General features: G+C 57.1%; 2 protein-coding genes across 2 annotated transcripts; both read right to left on the bottom strand.

The window, feature by feature from the left end:
- Window positions 1–557: 557 nt before the first annotated feature.
- Window positions 558–3,479, bottom strand: S100A11 (S100 calcium binding protein A11). Its single transcript, XM_038161982.1, has 3 exons — window positions 3,355–3,479; window positions 1,901–2,038; window positions 558–843 (listed from the first exon to the last, which is right to left on the bottom strand). Exons 1-3 carry the CDS (start codon window positions 3,355–3,357, stop codon window positions 691–693), a joined length of 294 nt encoding a protein of 97 aa, XP_038017910.1. The 5' UTR covers window positions 3,358–3,479; the 3' UTR covers window positions 558–690.
- Window positions 3,480–5,549: 2,070 nt separating this feature from the next.
- Window positions 5,550–12,997, bottom strand: TCHH (trichohyalin). The gene is made up of 3 exons (XM_038161695.1): window positions 12,965–12,997; window positions 11,869–12,025; window positions 5,550–11,543 (listed from the first exon to the last, which is right to left on the bottom strand). The coding sequence occupies exons 2-3, from the start codon at window positions 12,004–12,006 to the stop codon at window positions 5,550–5,552; spliced, it is 6,132 nt and encodes a 2,043-aa protein (XP_038017623.1). The 5' UTR covers window positions 12,007–12,025; window positions 12,965–12,997.
- Between the last annotated feature and the right edge of the window lie 6,242 nt (window positions 12,998–19,239).

Here is a 19,239-nt window from a genome sequence, read left to right on the forward strand (position 1 = left end):
CTCCTGGGATGATGAGCTGGGTGTGTTAATTAGTGGGGTGTAATTAACGCCCCAATTAGCCCTGAGGGCTTGTCCTGCATTTCCAGGCGGAGTTTTGTCCTTCGGCGCTCCCGGGTTCGGCCCCAGGGCACGGAAAAGGCTCCGGGATCCCCAGATTTGGGTGGATTCTGATCCCCACAGGGGAGAGGGATGCAATTCCAGGGATTGTCCTGCTGGGAATGTCCCGGGCATGGAGAGAGGGGCTGGAAGTGTCCAGGGAACGGGGCTGGAGCCGCTGGGAAAGGGAACGGAGGGTCCTGAGGGGGCTGATCCTGGAGAAAAGGGGGATCCAGGGGGGATTTGGGATCTGATCCCAGGGAATGGGGGCAGGACCAAGAGGGAGCTTTCCTCGGGCTGGAAATTTGGGATGGTTTTTCCATGGGAAAAGGGTTGGGAAGCATCGGAAGGGGCTCAGGGAGGGCTGGATCCGATCCCTGCAGGGAATTCCTGGGATTGGGAGCGGGTGAGCAGGTGAGGATCACTTGGAATTCTTCCCCCCCCTCGCTGAGCCCGGAATCCCTCGGGGTCTTCAACCTTTTATTTATCCATAAAAAAAGCGGGGGGGGGAGGGAAAAAAAAAAGGGAATGCGAGCATTCCATCACTTCCAGCATTCCATGGGGCGTTCCGGGGTGGAGCCAGTGCCTCTGGATTCAGGGCTTGGGGGATTTGAGGACCAGGGAGTCGTGGCAGGCCACGGCGATGCCGCCGATGAGGTTCAGGAACTCCTGGAAGTCCAGCTGCCCGTCGCTGTTCATGTCCAGCTTCTTCATCATCCTGTCCACCACGCCCGGGTCCTTCTGGTTCTGGAAAACCAACGGGAATTGGTGCCTGGAATGAGGGGGAATTCCCTGCCCAGGCAGGGAGGGGAGCTCAGGGAACCCTGGAATGGTTTGGGATGGAAAAGCCTTGAACGGCCACGTTCAGCCATGTTCCTACAATCCCATCCCGCTCCAGACCCCAGCCCGGCACATCTCCAGGGCCGGGACCCCCTGGATCATCCCATCCCATGGATCCCATCCCATCCCATGGAACCATTGATCCCATCCCCACCCCATCCCATGGAACCATTGATCTCATCCCATGAATCCCATGGAACCATTGATCTCATTCCATGGATCCCATGGATCCCATCCCATCCCCATGCCATCCCATGGATCCCATTGATCCCATCCCATTCCATGGATCCCATTGATCCTATCCCATCCCATGGATCCCATCCCAATCCCATGGATTCCATTGATCCCACCCCAACTCATTCCATGGATCCCATCCCATCAATCCCATCCCATCCCAATCCCATGGATTCCATTGATCCCATCCCCATGGATCCCATTGATTCTATCCCCACCCCATCCCATGGATCCCATCCCAATCCCAATCCCATGGATCCCATTGATCCTATGGATCCCATCCCATGGATCTCATCCCATTCCAATCCCATGGATCCCATCGATCTGATCCCAGCTCATGGATCCCATCCCAATCCCATGGATCCCACCCCAATCCCATGGATCCCATCCCAATCCCATGGATCCCACCCCATCCCAATCCCATGGATCCCATCCCAATCCCATGGATCGCATTGATCCCATCCCATGGATCCCACCCCATCCCAATCCCATGGATCCCACCCCATCCCAATCCCATGGATCCCATGGATCCAATCCCAATCCCATGGATTGCATTGATCCCATCCCATGGATCCCACCCCATCCCAATCCCATGGATCCCATCCCAATCCCATGGATCCCACGGATCCCATGGATCCCATCCCAATCCCATGGATCCCATGGATCCCATCCCAATCCCACAGATCCCATGGATCCCATCCCATCCCCTGGATCCCCCGCGCTCGCGGACCTTGGTGAAGGCGGCCAGCTCGGTGTCCATGAAGGCGCGGAATTCCCGCTTGGAGAGCGTGCAGGCGTCGCCCTCGCGGCCGGCGTAGCGCTGGAACACGGCCAGCAGCGACTCGATGCAGCGCTCCGTCTCCGTGGGCTGGGCAGCGCAAATCCCGGGATTTGGGGCTCAGGGGGAGCTGGGGAGCCCCCTCTGCCCGTCCCGGCTGGGCCAGGGCCACTCCCGGATCCTTCGGGAGCAGGGAGAGGCCCCCTGTGCCCATTCCAGGAGCAATCCCGGTTTTTTTGGGAGCAGGGAAGGGCTGGAGGAGCCTCCTCTGCCCATTCCAGGAGCGATTCCAGGTTTTTTGGGAGCAGGGAGAGGCCCTCTGTGCCCATTCCAGGCACAATCCCAGGTTTTTTTGGGAGCAGGGAAGGGCTGGAGGAGCCTCCTCTGCCCATTCCAGGTGTGCCAGGGGCAATCCCGATTTTTTTGGGAGCAGGGAAGGGCTGGAGGAGCCTCCTCTGCCCATTCCAGGAGCGACTCCAGTTTTTTTTGGGAGCAGGGAAGGGCTGGAAGAGCCTCCTGTGCCCATTCCAGGTGTGCCAGGGGCAATCCCGATTTTTTTGGGATGAGGGAAGAGCTGGAGGAGCCTCCTCTGCCCATTCCAGGAGCGACTCCAGGTTTTCTGGGAGCAGGGAAAGGCCCCTGTGCCCATTCCAGGCACAATCCCCGTTTTTCTGGGATGAGGGAAGGGCTGGAGGAGCCTCCTGCGCCCACTCCAGGTGTGCCAAGGAGCAATCCCGATTTTTTCGGGAGCAGGGAAGCACCTCCTGTGCCCGTCCCGGCTTTTCCAAGAGCAATCCCGGTTTTTTCGGGATGCGGGAAGGGCTCAGCCGGACCCGTCCCGCCGCATTTTCCCCGGGATTTCTCTCCGCGGCGCAGCGGGACGGGCCCGGAGCGGGAGCGGCTCCCGGAAAATGCCCTGGGGCGGCGGCGGAACCAGCGGGGCGGTGGGAAGGGCTGGGCTGCCTCCGGCCTTGGGCTCGGGCCGATTTTTGGGGGATAATCCAGTTTTTTCTCCTTTTTCTCCCCACCCACCCCGGGTTTTCCCTGTTTTTCACCCATTTCCCTCATTTTTCTCTGTTTTTTTCCCCTGTTTCTCCCCCCTTTTCCCTGTTTTCCCCTGTTTTTCCCCCTTTTTTCCCTGTTTTTCCCTGTTTTTTCCCCTTTTTCCTGCCGTTTTCTGCCCTGATTTCCCCCCCATTTCCCCCCCGTTTTTTACCCGTTTCCCCGCTCTGTTTTTCCCCTTTTCCCCCTGTTTTCCCCCCATTTTTCCGTTTCTCCCCGTTCCTTCCTCCCCCTGCCACCACGCCCTCTCACCGCCCGCTCCGATTTTGGGGCGTTTTGCCGGAAAACCTCCTTTTCCCTCCCTCCGGCTCCACTTTCCCCCCAAATTCCCGGGGATCCCTCACCATGGCTGGGACAGGCGGCGGCTCCGCTCCGCTCGGGAGTTGTGGGATCGGGAAAAAGAGCTCGGGGAAAGTTCGGGAGCCCCGCCCGGGCTGAGTCAGCCCCGGCTGCGTTGGGCAATTCTCGGTTCCAGCGGCTCCTCCCGCGCCTCTGGAATGTGCCCGGCCCGGTCCGGGGCTTTGCGGGCATTCCCAAATCCTGCTCGGGATATCCCTGGAATCGTCCTCGGGCATGGAAGAGGGGGAAAATCCCAAAAATCTTAACTGGGGGGAAATTTCCTCAAAAAATCTTCCGGGAGAGGCTGGAGCAGGAAAAGGGAAAATCCCCGAATATTCAGGGGGAGGCTGGAGAAGGGAAAAGGGGAAAATTCCCAAAAATCTTAATGGGATTGGGGAAAAAGGGGGGAAATTGCCTCCAAAATCTTCTGGGAGAGGCTGGAGCAGGAAAAGGGAAAATCCCCAAATATTCAGGGGGAGGCTGGAGCAGGAAAAGGGAAAATCCTGAAATATTCAGGGGGAGGCTGGAGAAGGAAGAAGGGGAAAATTCCCAAAAATCTTAATGGGATTGGGGAAAAAGGGGGGAAATTGCCTCCAAAATCTTCTGGGAGAATCTGGAACAGGAAAAGGGAAAATCCTGAAATATTCAGGGGGAGGCTGGAGCTGGAAAAAGGGAAAATCGCAAAAATCTCTTGGGGGAGCCTGGAGCAGAGAGGGGTTAAAAAGCAGGGATCAGGATGAGTTTTGGGATCCCGGGAATTCCTCTGGGACTCGGGAGATTTTTCCCTTCAATTTCCTGCCCAAAAACTCCCATTTTCCCCGGATATTGGGATTTTCCCCAAATATTGGCATTTTCCCCGAATATTGGGATTTCCCCCCAATATTGGGATTTTCCCTGAATATTGGCATTTTCCCTGAATATTGGGATTTTCCCGAATATTGGAATTTTCCCCGAATTTTGGGATTTCCCCCCAATCCTCCTTTCCCAAAGGGAATTTTCCCGAGCTGGGATCTCCCTGTGGGTTTTCCCTCCCCCTCAGAACCCCCTGGTGACATCGCGGGGGCGGGGGGGAGGTGACATTTCCCCGTGCCAGGGCCAATCCCGGGGATCTGGGCCGCTCCGTTCCCGCGGGCCGCAGGATGGAGACGCCGCCATCTGTGCGGCCACATGGCGGGCAATGTCCCTGGCAGTGCCACCAAGCGCTGGCAGCTGTGTCACTGCCCCTGGCATTGCCACCAAGCGCTGGCAGCTGTGTCACTGCCCCTGGCACTGTCACCGAGCCCTGCCAGTGTCACTGTTCCTCTTCCTGTCCCTGGCATTGTCACCGAGCTGTGTCATTGAGCTGTGTCACTGTCCCTGGCACTGTCACCGAGCCCTGCCAGTGTGACCCAAACTGGGAATGTGTGACCGAACTGGGAATGTGTGACCCAAACTGGGAATGCCTGATCCCAACTGGGACTGTCTGCTCCCAACTGGGAATGCCTGATCCCAACTGGGAATGCCTGCTCCCATCTGGGAATGCCTGATCGGAACTGGGAATGTCTGACGCAAACTGGGAATGCCTGCTCCCAACTGGGAAAGCCTGCTCCCAGCTGGGCCCCCCTCCCAGCCCTCCTGGCCCTCCGGAAGGTGACGCTCGGAGCCGCTGCAGGAATCAGCCGTTTATTCCCATTTTCCATGCGATGAAAAGGAAGGAAAAGGAAAAGGAGGAGAAGGAGACTCCCCCACCCACCACCAGCACCCTGTGGCTCTAAACCCCCTGGCCTGGAGCTGGAATTCTGCTGGAATCGAGGCTCAAAAGGTGATTTTTTTTTTCCCCAGCCTTGAGGATTTCCAGGCCCCAAAATCAGGAATTTTTTTGGAGTTTAACGGCAGAAGCCGAGAGCAGCCCCAGCCCCGGGGCCACGGGGAGCTGAAGTGACACCCCAGGGTGCAAAAGAGGACAGAGGGACCCAAGGACTCCAATTAGAGCAGAAAAAGTGATTAAATATGGAGGGACACACCCAGCAGCGAGGCGGAAACCCCGGACCTGGGGGGACCTCGCTTCCGGCTGAGGATTCGTTCCAGGGAAAAGCCCCCAAACCCCACTGGACACCCCAGGATCCTTTTGAGTCCATCACTGCTGGGCCACCACATCTGCGGGGGGCAGAAGTGACCCTCAAAAGGACCTGGAGAGGCTCCAGCGAGAGGCAGATTCCCCTCAGGATGTCTTGGATTCATCCCTGGGGCGGCTCGGGGCCTCCTGCGGGGGCTCCTGGCCCTGCTTGGTGCCACCTTCCCGAGAAACCTGGGAATTGCCGGATTCCCGGGGGCTCCTCTTGCTGGGTTCCTCCTCGGGAGCCTCCTGACCCTCCTGGATTCCCTCTCTGCGCGTTTCTCCGGGGTCTCTCCGCTCCGGATCCCGACGTTCCGGGGGGATGCAGCTCTTGGCCTCGCTGTCCTCGCGCTCTCTCCGCTGGCAGCCGGATCCGGGCTCCCGCGGGCCCTTCTGGGCTGCCTCACCCTGGGGCTGATCCTGCTCCACCTCGGGGATCTCGGGGCGCCTCCGGATCTCCTTGGATTTCACCCGCTCGCCTTTCACAGCCTCCGGCTCAGCGGAATCCTGGAGGGCTCCGTCCTTCACCTCTTTTCCAGATCTTTCCCGAGGCTCATCCAGACCCTCGGTGTTTTCCTGGCATTTGGATGGCGGCGCCTCGGGGCGGCCCCTGCGGTCACTCGGCGGCCGCGGGGACACGGAGCAGGTCCGGACGCGCACGGGCTGGCCCCGCTGGCCGGGCTGGTGGCACACGATCTCGTAGGTGGCGGCTTTGGGGTCCTCCAGGTTCTGGATCACGTGCACCAGGTAGGCGACGGTCTGAGGCTCCACGGGCTCGGGGAGCAGCCGGACCTCGGGCCGGACGTCGGGGTCAGCGGGGAGGTACCGGACCCTGAGGTCACTGATGGGCACCTCCTGTCCCGGGGGGCAGAGATCGCCGGTGTCCACGTCCAGGGTCTGGTACCGGCACTGGGCCTGCTCCAGCTCCTCCTCATCTTCTTCCTCCAGGACCTCCAGCCGGATCTCCTCACGAGCCTCGCTCTGGTCAGAGATGGTCACTTCGGCCTCCCTGTCCCGTGCCCGGCGGCTGCGGCGCTCTGACACCTCCAGCTCCCGCTCCTGATCGATTCTCCTCTCCCTCACGGCCTCTTCCCTCTCTCTGACCCGGGAGATTCTCCTCTCTGCTTCTGCTTCCTCCTCACGCTCACAGGGGCGTTCTCTCCTCCTCAGCTCCTCACCTCGTTCCCGGATCTCACGGCGCACTTTGACATCGGCTTCTGCCACTGCGATCTGTCTTCTCCTGTCATATGCTTCTTGTTCTCTCCTGGCATCTATTTCAGCCTCACGAATTTCTCGCTCTCGTCTCTCCCAAGTCTCTCTCCGGCCAATGGCAGCCACTTCTTCCTCCCTTTCCCGTGTGCGGCGCTCAGACACCTCCAGCTCCCTCTGGCGATCGATTCTCCTCTCCCTCACGGCCTCTTCCCCGTCTCTGACCCGGGAGATTCTCCTCTCTGGTTCTGCTTCCTCCTCACGCTCACAGGGGCATTCTCTCCTTCTCAGCTCCTCACCTCGTTCCCGGATCTCACGGCGCACTTTGACATCGGCTTCAGCTGCTGCCACTGCGATCTCTCTGTCCCGTTCGTACCTCAGAGTTTCTCTCTGTCTCCTCCCATCATCGCCAATCTCACGAATTTCTCGCTCTTGTCTCTCCCGTGTCTCTCTCCGGTCAATGGCAGCCACTTCTTCCTCCCTTTCCCGCGTCCGGCGCTCAGACACCTCCAGGTCCCGTTGCTGATCGATTCTCCTCTCCCTCAGGGGCTCTTCCCTGTCTCTTCTGGGGCAAATTCTTCTGTCTTCTTCACCCTCACAGGGGCGTTCTCTCCTTCTCAGCTCCTCACCTCGGTCCTGGATCTCACGGCGCACTTTGACATCGGCTTCAGCTGCCACCACTGAGATCTCTCTTCTCCTGTCATACGCTTCTTGTTCTCTCCTTGCATCTATTTCAGCCTCACGAATTCCACGCTCTCGTCTCTCTCGGGTCTCTCTCCGGCCGATGGCAGCCACTTCTTCCCTCCTTTCCTGTGTCTGGCGCTCAGAGCCCTCCACCTCCAGCTCCCGCTGGCGATCAACTCTCCTCACCGTCACAGCCTCTTCCCTCTCTCTGACCCGGGAGATTCTCCTCTCTGGTTCTGCTTCCTCCTCACGCTCACAGGGGCGTTCTCTCCTTCTCAGCTCCTCTCGTGGTTCCCGTTCCCGGATCTCACGGCGCACTTTGACATCGGCTTCTGCCACTGCGATCTCTCTGTCCCGTTCGTACCTCAGAGTTTCTCTCTGTCTCCTCCCATCATCTTCAATCTCACGAATTTCTCGCTCTCGTCTCTCCCGTGTCTCTCTCTGGCCGATCGCAGCCACTTCTTCCTCCCTTTCCCGTGTGCGGCGCTCAGAGCCCTCCAGCTCCCGTTGCTGATCGATTCTCCTCTCCCTCAGGGGCTCTTCCCTGTCTCTTCTGGGGCAAATTCTTCTGTCTTCTTCACCCTCACAGGGGCGTTCTCTCCTTCTCAGTTCTTCACCTCGTTCCCGGATCTCACGGCGCACTTTGACATCGGCTTCAGCTGCTGCCACTGAGATCTCTCTTCTCCTGTCATACGCTTCTTGTTCTCTCCTTGCATCTATTTCAGCCTCACGAATTTCTCTCTCTCGTCTCTCCCGAGTCTCTCTTCGGCCAATGGCAGCCACTTCTTCCTCCCTTTCCCGTGTCCGGCGCTCAGACACCTCCAGCTCTCGCTGGCGGTCAACTCTCCTCTCCCTCACGGCCTCTTCCCTCTCTCTGACCCGGGAGATTCTCCTCTCTGCTTCTGCTTCCTCCTCACGCTCACAGGGGCGTTCTCTCCTCCTCAGCTCCTCACCTCGTTCCCGGATCTCACGGCGCACTTTGACATCAGCTTCAGCTGCCACCACTGAGATCTCTCTGTCCCTTTCGTACCTCAGAGTTTCTCTCTGTCTCCTCCCATCATCTTCAATCTCACGAATTCCACGCTCTCGTCTCTCCCGTGTCTCTCTCCGGCCAATGGCAGCCACTTCTTCCTCCCTTTCCCGCGTCCGGCGCTCAGACACCTCCAGGTCCCGTTGCTGATCGATTCTCCTCTCCCTCAGGGGCTCTTCCCTGTCTCTTCTGGGGCAAATTCTTCTGTCTTCTTCACCCTCACAGGGGCGTTCTCTCCTTCTCAGCTCCTCTCGTGGTTCCCGTTCCCGGATCTCACGGCGCACTTTGACATCGGCTTCAGCTGCTGCCACTGCGATCTCTCTTCTCCTGTCATACGCTTCTTGTACTCTTCTCCCATCATCTTCAATCTCACGAATCTCACGAATCTCACGTCTCTCCCGAGTCTCTCTCCGGCCGATGGCAGCCACTTCTTCCTCCCTTTCCCGTGTCCGGCGCTCAGACACCTCCAGCTCTCGCTGGCGATCAATTCTCCTCTCCCTCACGGCCTCATCCCTCTCTCTGACCCGGGAGATTCTCCTCTCTGGTTCTGCTTCCTCCTCACGCTCACAGGGGCGTTCTCTCCTCCTCAGCTCCTCACCTCGTTCCCGGATCTCACGGCGCACTTTGACGTCGGCTTCAGCTGCCACCACTGAGATCTCTCTGTCCCTTTCGTACCTCAGAGTTTCTCTCTGTCTCCTCCCATCATCTTCAATCTCACGAATTTCTCGGTCTTGTCTCTCCCGTGTCTCTCTCCGGCCAATGGCAGCCACTTCTTCCTCCCTTTCCCGCGTGCGGCGCTCAGACACCTCCAGGTCCCGTTGCTGATCGATTCTCCTCTCCCTCACGGCCTCTTCCCTCTCTCTGACCCGGGAGATTCTCCTCTCTGGTTCTGCGTCCTCCTCACGCTCACAGGGGCGTTCTCTCCTCCTCAGCTCCTCACTTCGTTCCCGGATCTCACGGCGCACTTTGACATCGGCTGCTGCCACTGCAATCTCTCTCTCCCTCTCATACCTCTCTGAATCTCTTTGTCTTCTTGCATCAGCTTCAAGTTCACGAATTTCACGAATTTCACGTCTCTCCCGAGTCTCTCTCCGGTCAATGGCAGCCGCTTCTTCTTCCCTTTCCTGTGTGCGGCGCTCAGACGCCTCCAGCTCCCGTTGCTGATCGATTCTCCTCTCCCTCAGGGGCTCTTCCCTGTCTCTTCTGGGGCAAATTCTTCTGTCTTCTTCAGGCTCACAGGGGCGTTCTCTCCTTCTAAGTTCTTCACCTCGTTCCCGGATCTCACGGCGCACTTTGACATCGGCTTCTGCCACTGCGATCTCTCTTCTCCTGTCATACGCTTCTTGTTCTCTCCTTGCATCTATTTCAGCCTCACGAATTTCACGCTCTCGTCTCTCCCGTGTCTCTCTCCGGCCGATGGCAGCCACTTCTTCCCTCCTTTCCCGTGTCTGGCGCTCAGAGCCCTCCACCTCCAGCTCCCGCTGGTGATCAACTCTCCTCTCCCTCACGGCCTCTTCCCTCTCTCTGACCCGGGAGATTCTCCTCTCTGGTTCTGCTTCCTCCTCACGCTCACAGGGGCGTTCTCTCCTTCTCAGCTCCTCACCTCGTTCCCGGATCTCACGGCGCACTTTGACATCGGCTTCAGCTGCTGCCACTGCGATCTCTCTGTCCCGTTCGTACCTCTCTGAATCTCTTTGTCTTCTTGCATCAGCTTCAATCTCACGAATTTCACGAATTTCACGTCTCTCCCGTGTCTCTCTCCGGCCAATGGCAGCCACTTCTTCCTCCCTTTCCCGTGTCCGGCGCTCAGACACCTCCAGCTCCCGTTGTTGATGGGTTCTCCTCTCCCTCACGGCCTCTTCCCTCTCTCTGACCCGGGAGATTCTCCTCTCTGGTTCTGCTTCCTCCTCACGCTCACAGGGGCGTTCTCTCCTCCTCAGCTCCTCACCTCGTTCCCGGATCTCACGGCGCACTTTGACATCGGCTTCAGCTGCCACCACTGCGATCTCTCTCTCCCGTTCGTACCTCAGAGTTTCTCTCTGTCTCCTCCCATCATCGTCAATCTCACGAATTTCACGCTCTCGTCTCTCCCGTGTCTCTCTCCGGCCGATGGCAGCCACTTCTTCCTCCCTTTCCCGCGTGCGGCGCTCAGACACCTCCAGCTCCAGCTCCCGTTCCTGATCCACCCTCCTTTCTCTCATTCTCCCTTTTCTTCTGGGCTCATCTCTTTCTTCCCTCTCCTGCTCCTCCCGGATCTCCCTTTCCCTTTCCGCAGATTCCAGTTCCCGTTCCCGCTTTGTTCTCCGTCGGTAGCCGCGTTCCTCTGGCTCTGCTCTCCCACATTCCCCGAGGTTGATCTCTAACGGTTCCTCCAGGTACGACTGATGTGGCCGCCTGGGCTCCGGACATTCCAGCTCCGCCGCCCGGCAGCTTCTCCCTTCCAGCTCTCTTTGTTCCAGCTCACGCCGGCGGTGGCGGCTCCTCTCTTCCCGGAGCAATTCGGGTTCCCGTGGCCGGTTGTCACCTTCTCCATCTGCTCCTCGTGGCCGCTGGGTTCTTTCATCACGCCCCGGCTCCTGGCGGCTCCACCGGTCCGGCCGTGGTTGGGGTTCTCGGCGTTGCCTGTCTGTCCTCACGTCTGCCAGTTCTTCCTCCCGGAGCCCCTCCCGGTCTCTCCTCTCTCCCTCTCGTCTGTCCAGCTCCGGGGGCTGCCGCCTTCTCCGGCTCTCCCGCGGCTCGCACGGCTCCTGGCTCCGTTCCCGGTGTTCCCGAGGGATCGGCTCCCGGCGTGGTTCCACATCCTCCCTGCTGCGCGTGCGACGTTCCTGCTGATCCCTCCTCGTTTCCTCCGAGATTTCCACCTCCCTGACCCTGAGGTCTCCTTGCAGCTCAGCTTCACGATTCCTCTCCCAGGTCTGTCGTTCCTCCTCCTCCTCCTCTTCCTCCTGGAGCTGCCGGCGGCTCCCTCTGCTCCTGAATTCCGGCTCCCGGAGGGATTTCCCGCCGGTCGGGAGCTTTGTCCTCTGCACCAGGAACGGGGCCCTCGGCTGGAACCAGAAGCAGCACTTGGCCACCCGGAACACCAGGAGGAGGAACTCGTTGAAGTCGATGTCCCCGTCCCCATCCCACTCCAGGAACTGCAGGATCTTCTCGATGGTCTGAGGGTCGTGTGGCTTCTGCAGGGAAAAAAACACGGAGCGGGGGGAAAAAGGGGATTTCTGTCTTCCTGCTCCTTGGGGGAGAAATGCAACAGCGGGAAGAGTCTCAGGAATTCTCTTTCCATCTCTCATCGTTTCACTTTTAGGGCTCAGCACCAGCTGTGGGAATTCATTCCCCGGAATTCCCCCTGGATCCCCCTTTCCTCCAGGCTGAGGCCCCACAGCTCCCTCAGGGTTCTCCATTCCCTTCCCCGGAACCCAACCTTTGCTGGAACCCTCCCCGTTCCCTTTCCGGGGAGGATTTTGCCGTTCCCACATCCCAGCCCCTCCACGCTGCGCTCACCACCAGGGAATCTGCGAATTCCCTCTGGATGAGCTCCCTCATCCTCCTGCGGCTGAGCCCGGAGCCGTCCCCATCTTCCCGGGCGTGCTGCTGGAAGACGCCGACGATGGTGGCGATGCTGTCCAAGAACGGGGACATCCTGCAGATCCGAGCGAGCCTGCGGGGGACAGGAGCAGACCAAGGGCTGGGGGATCCCCTTGGGAAGAGGGAGGAGAATTCCCGGCTCCGCGTTCCCCGCTGGGAACACATTCCGGGGTTTTAGTGGGATGGGGAGTGGCCTCTGGCCTCGCCACTGACGCGTTTGGGTGACGCTGGAGCGGGAATGGTGACGGGGATGCGGTGACAGGGAGGGACCTGGCGGTGCTGACTCAAGAGGTGCCCCCAGATCCTGCCCCGTGGGGTTATCCCATGGAATATTTCCTTGGAATGGACCCTAATGATCACCCAATCCAACCTTTCTGCTGCCCAGGGAGGTCTCTAAGGTCTCCACGGAGCTTATCCCCTCCAGGTGAACCCCTCCAGCTCTCCCAACCTTCCCCCAGCCCTTGGAGCATCTCCATGACCTCATTCCAGGACCTCCTGGTGTTTCCAAGCTCCATCCCCGTGATCCCGGTGAGAGGAGCTTTAACCCAACCCAAGACAAGATCTGGGGCAGAGACCTCAAAAGCTGCGTCTGGAAACCTCCAAAGCCTCCTCCTTCCCTCCTTCCTCCCTTGTGGGATCCCCAAGCCTCCTATCGGGAACCTCCGCGCCCGATCTGATCCCGGGGAGCTGCGCCGTGCCCCACTCCCGCCTCCGGAACGTGCCCGGGCACACGAGCACTCCCTGTCCCATGGAAACGCCGGAATTCCCATGGAGAGGGGGCCACTGCTCCGGCTGGGAGCTGGCCCCACACCCAAGGAAGTCCCCGAGCTTCTCCCATATTCCCTTCCCTCAAGGACAGCCCAACCCAACAATTCCAACAGGGAATTGTTGATCTTCCCAAAAAGCGCCGGGAACGACTCTCCCGTCCAACTGTGAACCCCGGAGAAGCGCCAAAATTCCCAACAAAGGGAACATTCCCGGCAAAGGGAACATTCCCGAGGGAGCCACTCACCCAAGTCACCGGCGGGATCGAGTGGGATTCCTGGGAAGCCGTGCGGAGCGAGGGGAGGACGGCGCTGCTTTTATAGGGTCCCCGTTGGGGTTGGAGAGGAGCCACCCTTCGTGGACGTTGTCCTGATTCATCCTGGGCCAAGCCCAGTCCCAAACGGGTTATTTGGCTTTATCAACCCTTCCCTATCATTTTCACCCCGAAATAGCAGCGGCTCTTCGGGCCGGTTCCGCCTAATCCTGGAAAATCCTGGCTGTAAAATCCTTTTATGGTCGAGTTTGGGATTTTTTTTGGGGGGGAATCTGGAAGGGCTCCAGAGCGTAAACGGAGGAGGGTGGATTTCAATGTAAATATTTGTGTTATGGGCGGGAGTTTGTGTCTTTAACGCCTGCAAAACCACATGAAAATGGGAATTAATATTTAAATTAAATTAATTAAATTAATTAAACCCATTAAATTAATTTCAAAGAAAATTTAAGTGCTGATGGCAGCAGAGCTCAGGATGAGCAGATCAGGGACAACCAAGATCTTTATGATCCACACAACTGGTCCCTCAATTCCGGAGGGGATTTTTGTCTCTTTTTTGTGCATTTCCTTTGGAATTTCAAGCCCGAGGTCATTGAGGTTTGGATCAGGCGAAGGGAAGAAGATTTCAGCCCTAAAATCTGGGTGAGATTCCCCAAATCCTCCCGGTTTTGGCTCGTGGGACACCCCTGCAGACTTTTATTCTCGTTTTTACTTCTCATTAATGAGTATTTGGCCATAGTTTCCAATATAAAAACTGAACCAACCACGGCCATTTTTAAACGATTAAATGAACTTTTAAACAGATTTTTGAACGAGGAAATTGTAATCAATCGATGACTTTTCATTGAGAAAAATCACGACGAGACTTCTAATATTAATTGGACCGTTTTAATTTCAACTTGGCTCGATTTTAATTAAAAATAAAAGCAGAAACCTCTGCTGAGAGGTCGATTAATGCTGAATTTCCTCCGGCTGCCCTCGGGCCGTAATTACCCCACAATCTCCTTATTTTTTAATTTAATCTTCGAATGGCAAATTAATTAACTCTTCCTTCATTCCCCAGGAGCTCTCCCAGTGCTTGGAGGAAATCTGGAAAATTCCAGAGCCTGGATTTGGGGTTTGGAGGGGGGACGAGGTGACGGGGACATCACGGGGGCCACCTCAGAGCAGGAACTCGTCCCGCAGCCTCGCCCGTGGCTCACCCTGGGTGTAGGAGCCCAATTAATTAATGCTGGCTAATTAATAACCTCGGGGACACTCAGCCCAGGGATTTGTCCCCAACGTTCATTTTTGGGCTTTTTTTTTTTTCCTGGATTAAATTACCCTGGCGCAAATGAGGCCCCGCCTGGGCGATAATGACACCCTTGGGAGGCTGTAATTTTGGGGTGGATTTTGGGGTGATTATGCAAATGAGGGGGGGGTTTGGTGGCCTCTAACTGTCTGGAATCCCCACCCCAGGGGCCGGGGCCGCGCGGGAGCCTCGGGAATCCGCCTTGGAAAAGGTCCCTGGCCTCGGGAGCGCTTTCCTGGGATTTGGTGACATTCCAGGGATGAGGCAACGAGGCTCCAGGCACGTCCTGGGAGCGCTGAGCCCCTTTTCCTGCTGGGTTTTCCCCAAAAACGCTTCTCCTGAGGCTCCGGGCACGTCCTGGGAGTGCTGAGCCCCTTCTCCTGCTGGGTTTTCCCCAAAAACGCTTCTCCTGAGGCTCCGGGCACGTCCTGGGAGTGCTGAGCCCCTTTTCCTGCTGGGTTTTCCCCAAAAACGCTTCTCCTGACCCACCATGAGCAGAACCGCCCCCTCCCTTGGGCTGGATCCAGAGGGATTTGGGCAGGAGGGTGAGGAAGGCGATTCTCCCGCTCTGCTCGGCTCCGGTGGGATCCCACCGGGAATTCCGTGCCGGGTTCTGGTGTCCCCAACATAAAAGGGACCTGGAATTGTTGGAGCGAGTCCAGAGGAGGCCATGAAGCGGATCCAGGTTGGGAATGCTGGGAGTGTGGAGACCCCAGAGCCCCTCCAGGATCTGCAGGGGCTCCAGGGAAGCTGGAGAGGGACTTTTCCTCAGGAACTGCCGGGACAGGACACAGGGAATGGGGTCAGGGGGGACAGAGGGAATTTGGGTGGGAATTTGGGGAGGAATTGTTCCCTGTGAGGGGCCCAGGTTATTCCATGGATTCCCCATCCCTGGGAATTCCAGGCTGGAGCCAACTGGGATAGGGGAAGGTCCCTGCCCATGGAACTGGGGTGGGATTTTTTGGGATTTAAGGTTCCTTTCCATCCCAAACCATTCCAGAGTTCCATGGGCTGGTTTGGATGGGATTTTAGGGATCAATCCTTCCCTGGCCCAGGGAATTCCATGGATTCCCCATCCCTGGAAGTGCCCAGGGCCAGGCTGGACCCACCTGGGACGGTGGAATTTGTCCCACCTGGGTTCAGGGTGTCCTGGGACACTTTTCCAGCAGGGATGTGGACGAGCAGTGGGATGAGGTCAGCTGGAGCACCAGGACTCCTCACCCCGCAGCCAGGGCGCCGCTCATCCTGTTTGTCCCCGTCCCCATCTGTCACCTGTCCCCAATCAGCGCCATCGGGGCCCGGCCGAGGTCCCCACACCTCGTCTGAGGTCGGTGACACGCAGGACACGGAGCCCTCGGTGCCACCTCCGACGTCACCTCCGAGACGGCCCCGAATCCCACGGCGGCCTCAGCTCTGAATCAGGAATCCCAAACCAGAAACCACCCCCAGCCCGCGGGGATCTGGGGCTCCGAGCGCGCCGCTGTCGGAATTCCCCGGATTGGAACCAACGCGTGGAATTTTGGGATGGGTTCTGGGGGGACCTCAGCTGTGGACACGCCAGGGGAGAGTTGGGAATTCCCGATATCCCACCCGAACCAGCACATCTTTTATAGGATCGGGATTCCGGCCTGGGAATTCCAGGGGGGACGCCCCTGAAACGCCCCTCGTCCAATTCCTCCGAAAATGAGGATTTTCTCCGGAATTAATTCCTGGCCCCTCCCAAGGACACCTCCAGCAGGAATTGGGCAGGAACTGGGCAGGAATTGGGCAGGAACTGGGCAGGAATTGAGCAGGAACTGGGCAGGAATTGGGCAGGAATGGGGCAGGAATTGGGCAGGAACTGGGATGGAATCGGGCAGGAACTGGGCAGGAATGGAGCAGGAACTGGGCAGGAATTGGGCAGGAACTGGGATGGAATCGGGTAGGAACTGGGATGGAATCGGGCAGGAATTGGGCAGGAACTGGGCAGGAATTGGGCAGGAACTGGGCCAGAATTGAGCAGGAATTGGGCAGGAACTGGGCAGGAATTGGGCAGGAATTGGGCAGGAATTGAGCAGGAACTGGGCAGGAACTGGGATGGAATCGGGCAGGAACTGGGATGGAATCGGGCAGGAACTGGGCAGGAATTGGGCAGGAACTGGGCAGGAACTGGGCAGGAATTGGGCAGGAAAGGTTATTTTGGTTAATTCGGTGATTTTGGTTATTTTTACGCCGCCGGGGTTGGGGTTCAGGCGGTGCCAGAGCCACGCCCGGGGCTCGGAACGGGTTTGGTGAGAGGGGTGGGGAGGGAGGGGAAACAAAGGGAGAGGAATGAGGATGTTGGGATGGGAATTGGGGCTGGTCCGGGGGGCTGGAGCGGGGCCAGGGGTGGGAACGGGGCTGGAGCAGCTGGAGAAGGGAATGGAGGATCCTGGGGGGGCTGATCCCAGAGAAAACGGGGATCCAGGGGGGATTTGGGATCTGCCAGGGGGGATTTGGGACCTGATCACAGGGAATAGAACAGGACAAGAGGGAATGGCCTCGGGCTGTGCCAGGGTTGGAAATTTGGGGAAATTGCTCCTGGAAAAGGGAAAAGGCCTTGGAAGGGGCTCAGGGAGGGTTGGAGTGGCCACTCCTGGAGGTGTCCGAGGAATTCCTGGAGATTCCTCCGGATGACCAAGGGGGGATCGGACACAACTTGGACTCCGTGATCCTGGAGCTCTTCCCCTGGATGATCTCCTGGATGATCCTGGAATTCTCCCGGAGCCGGCAGCGAGCGGCGAAATCTTCTCCCACAGTGCCACCAAGTGGCTCCGGGAGCGGGACTGGAATCCCCGCGCGCGGATTTGGGATGTGGACACGCGGGGAAACTGAGGCACGCGGAGGGAAAAGGGCTGGAACTCCTCGCGCTGCTCCCACTGCCGGGCTGGGAGCCTCTGGGAGGACTGGGAGTCCCCTAAATGGCTCAGGAAAGTCGATTTTTTAATATATTTTTATATTTTATTTATGTTTTATTTTATTTTATTTTACTTTTTATTTTGTTTATCATTGCAGCTTTTATCCCTCTTTTTGAAGGTTTTTTCCTTATTATTTCTGGTTTTATCCATATTTTCCCAGCTTTTTTCCATGTTATCCCCTTCCCAAAATTCCTTTGCCGCTTCTCCCCATTTCCTTCCCTCCTCCCCTGCTGAGAGCTGCGGGAATTCGCCCCAAATTCCAGCTTTTTCTCCCTCTTTTTGCCTCGTCCCCCAGCAGATTCCTCAACCTTCCCATTCCGCAGGGATTTCCATCCCCGCATCTCCATGATTAAATAATTTGAATAATTGGAATCAAATCCTTCCTTTCCCCGAGCTCTTCCCGCTGTCCCTAATCCCCTCTGACGTTAAGAAGTGTCAGAAATTCCCCTAATCCCACTTTTTTTTCCCATGCTAATGAGGATATTTCCATTATTCCTGCCGGGATAATTGGATTCCAGGGCTCCCCTCGAATTCTCCGGATTTGAATAACCCCACAATTCAAAGCAGGGATTCATATCCCAGATCCTTCCCTTGCTTTGAGACGCTTTTAAAAAATCCAACGATCATTAATGATAATTAAGGAGGAATTAATTAAACCATTTTCGTGCCTTCCAAGCCCCAAGCTCACGAATATCTTGGATTTTCCTGTTCCCTTTCCTGATCCTCCTGGGGAGGCCGGAATTTTTCCAAGCTCTCTTTTGCTCATTTTCCCATTCCTTGGGATGTTTTATTCCCTTTTTTTTTTTGGATGTTTTCACCCAATTCCTTGGAATATTTTAATCCGATTCCTCGGGATATTTTCATCCCATCCCTTGGGGTGTTTTAATCCAATTTTTTTGAGATGTTTTCACCCAATTCCTTGGCATGTTTTCACCCAATTCCTTGGAATGTTTTAATCCAATTCCTTGGGATGTTTTAATCTCATTTTTTGGGGATGTTTTCACCCATTTCCTCAGGATGTTTTAATCTCATTTTCCAGGATATTTTCATCCCATTCCTTGCGATGTTTTAATCTATTTTTCAAGATATTTTCATCCCAATCTTTGCGATGTTTTAATCTATTTTTTGGGATGTTTTCACCCAATTCCCCAGCTGGAATTCCTTCCATCTTTAGCCCAGATTTCCCAAAAATGAAGGGCCCCGCTCTCCTGCTTTTAAATCCCTGAGATTATTTTTTAATTTGGAAGCAGATGTAGCCCAGCGGTTCAGAAGAAGGCGGGATCTCCCCTAATTCCATGAAAATCGGGCTGGCCCTGGATGAAGCTGCTGGGGCAGGGAGGAGGGAGCGGTTCCCCCCTGCAGGACATCGTGGCCGCTGGAATCCCGGCCCGACCAGTTCTCCCAGTGGCCTGCCCGGCTTTCCAGTGGCACTTCTGGCTGGTGACACCGGGGACGGGAGCTGGGACAGGCCCTGGCGCTTCCCAAGCGTTCCCAGGAGTTCCGTCTCCATTCCATCTGGATTTTGGAGCTCCCAAACGAAGCCTCCGGGCGAAATGTGCCTCCCCTGGGGGTTCTGAGGGGTTCTGAGCCTTTGGCAAACTGGGAGCTGCTGGTTTAACTGGAATTCTCCGGGCCTGGAAGAGCCTCTGGGGTGGGGACTCATCCCAGGAAAATGTGGATTCCAGGCTGCATTCCAGCTCCCCAAAATAAATTCGGGAGCAGCCCCAGCCCTGGGGTGCTGCTGGTGGTCCCCAAACTCCGATCCAGCCCAGAATTCCCTAAAAGAATCCTCGTCCGTGGGGAAGGATCTCCTTGGGTTTTATTCCCAAGGCAAATTTGCTTTCCTCAATATTCCCACAATTTTAATGGGGAAAGCCATTAAGAAGGAGGATTAAAAATGCAAAGGCAAAACCATAAACGGATTGAGGCAGACTCTGAACCTCCTCCTTCGTCCGTGGGAGGCGAAAAGGCGGCGGGTGACGAAACAGGACCCCGGCTGCAATTCCCACTTGGATCATTTTCCC

This window comes from Motacilla alba, chromosome 25 (assembly GCF_015832195.1).
Source record: "Motacilla alba alba isolate MOTALB_02 chromosome 25, Motacilla_alba_V1.0_pri, whole genome shotgun sequence".
Taxonomy (NCBI): domain Eukaryota; kingdom Metazoa; phylum Chordata; class Aves; order Passeriformes; family Motacillidae; genus Motacilla; species Motacilla alba.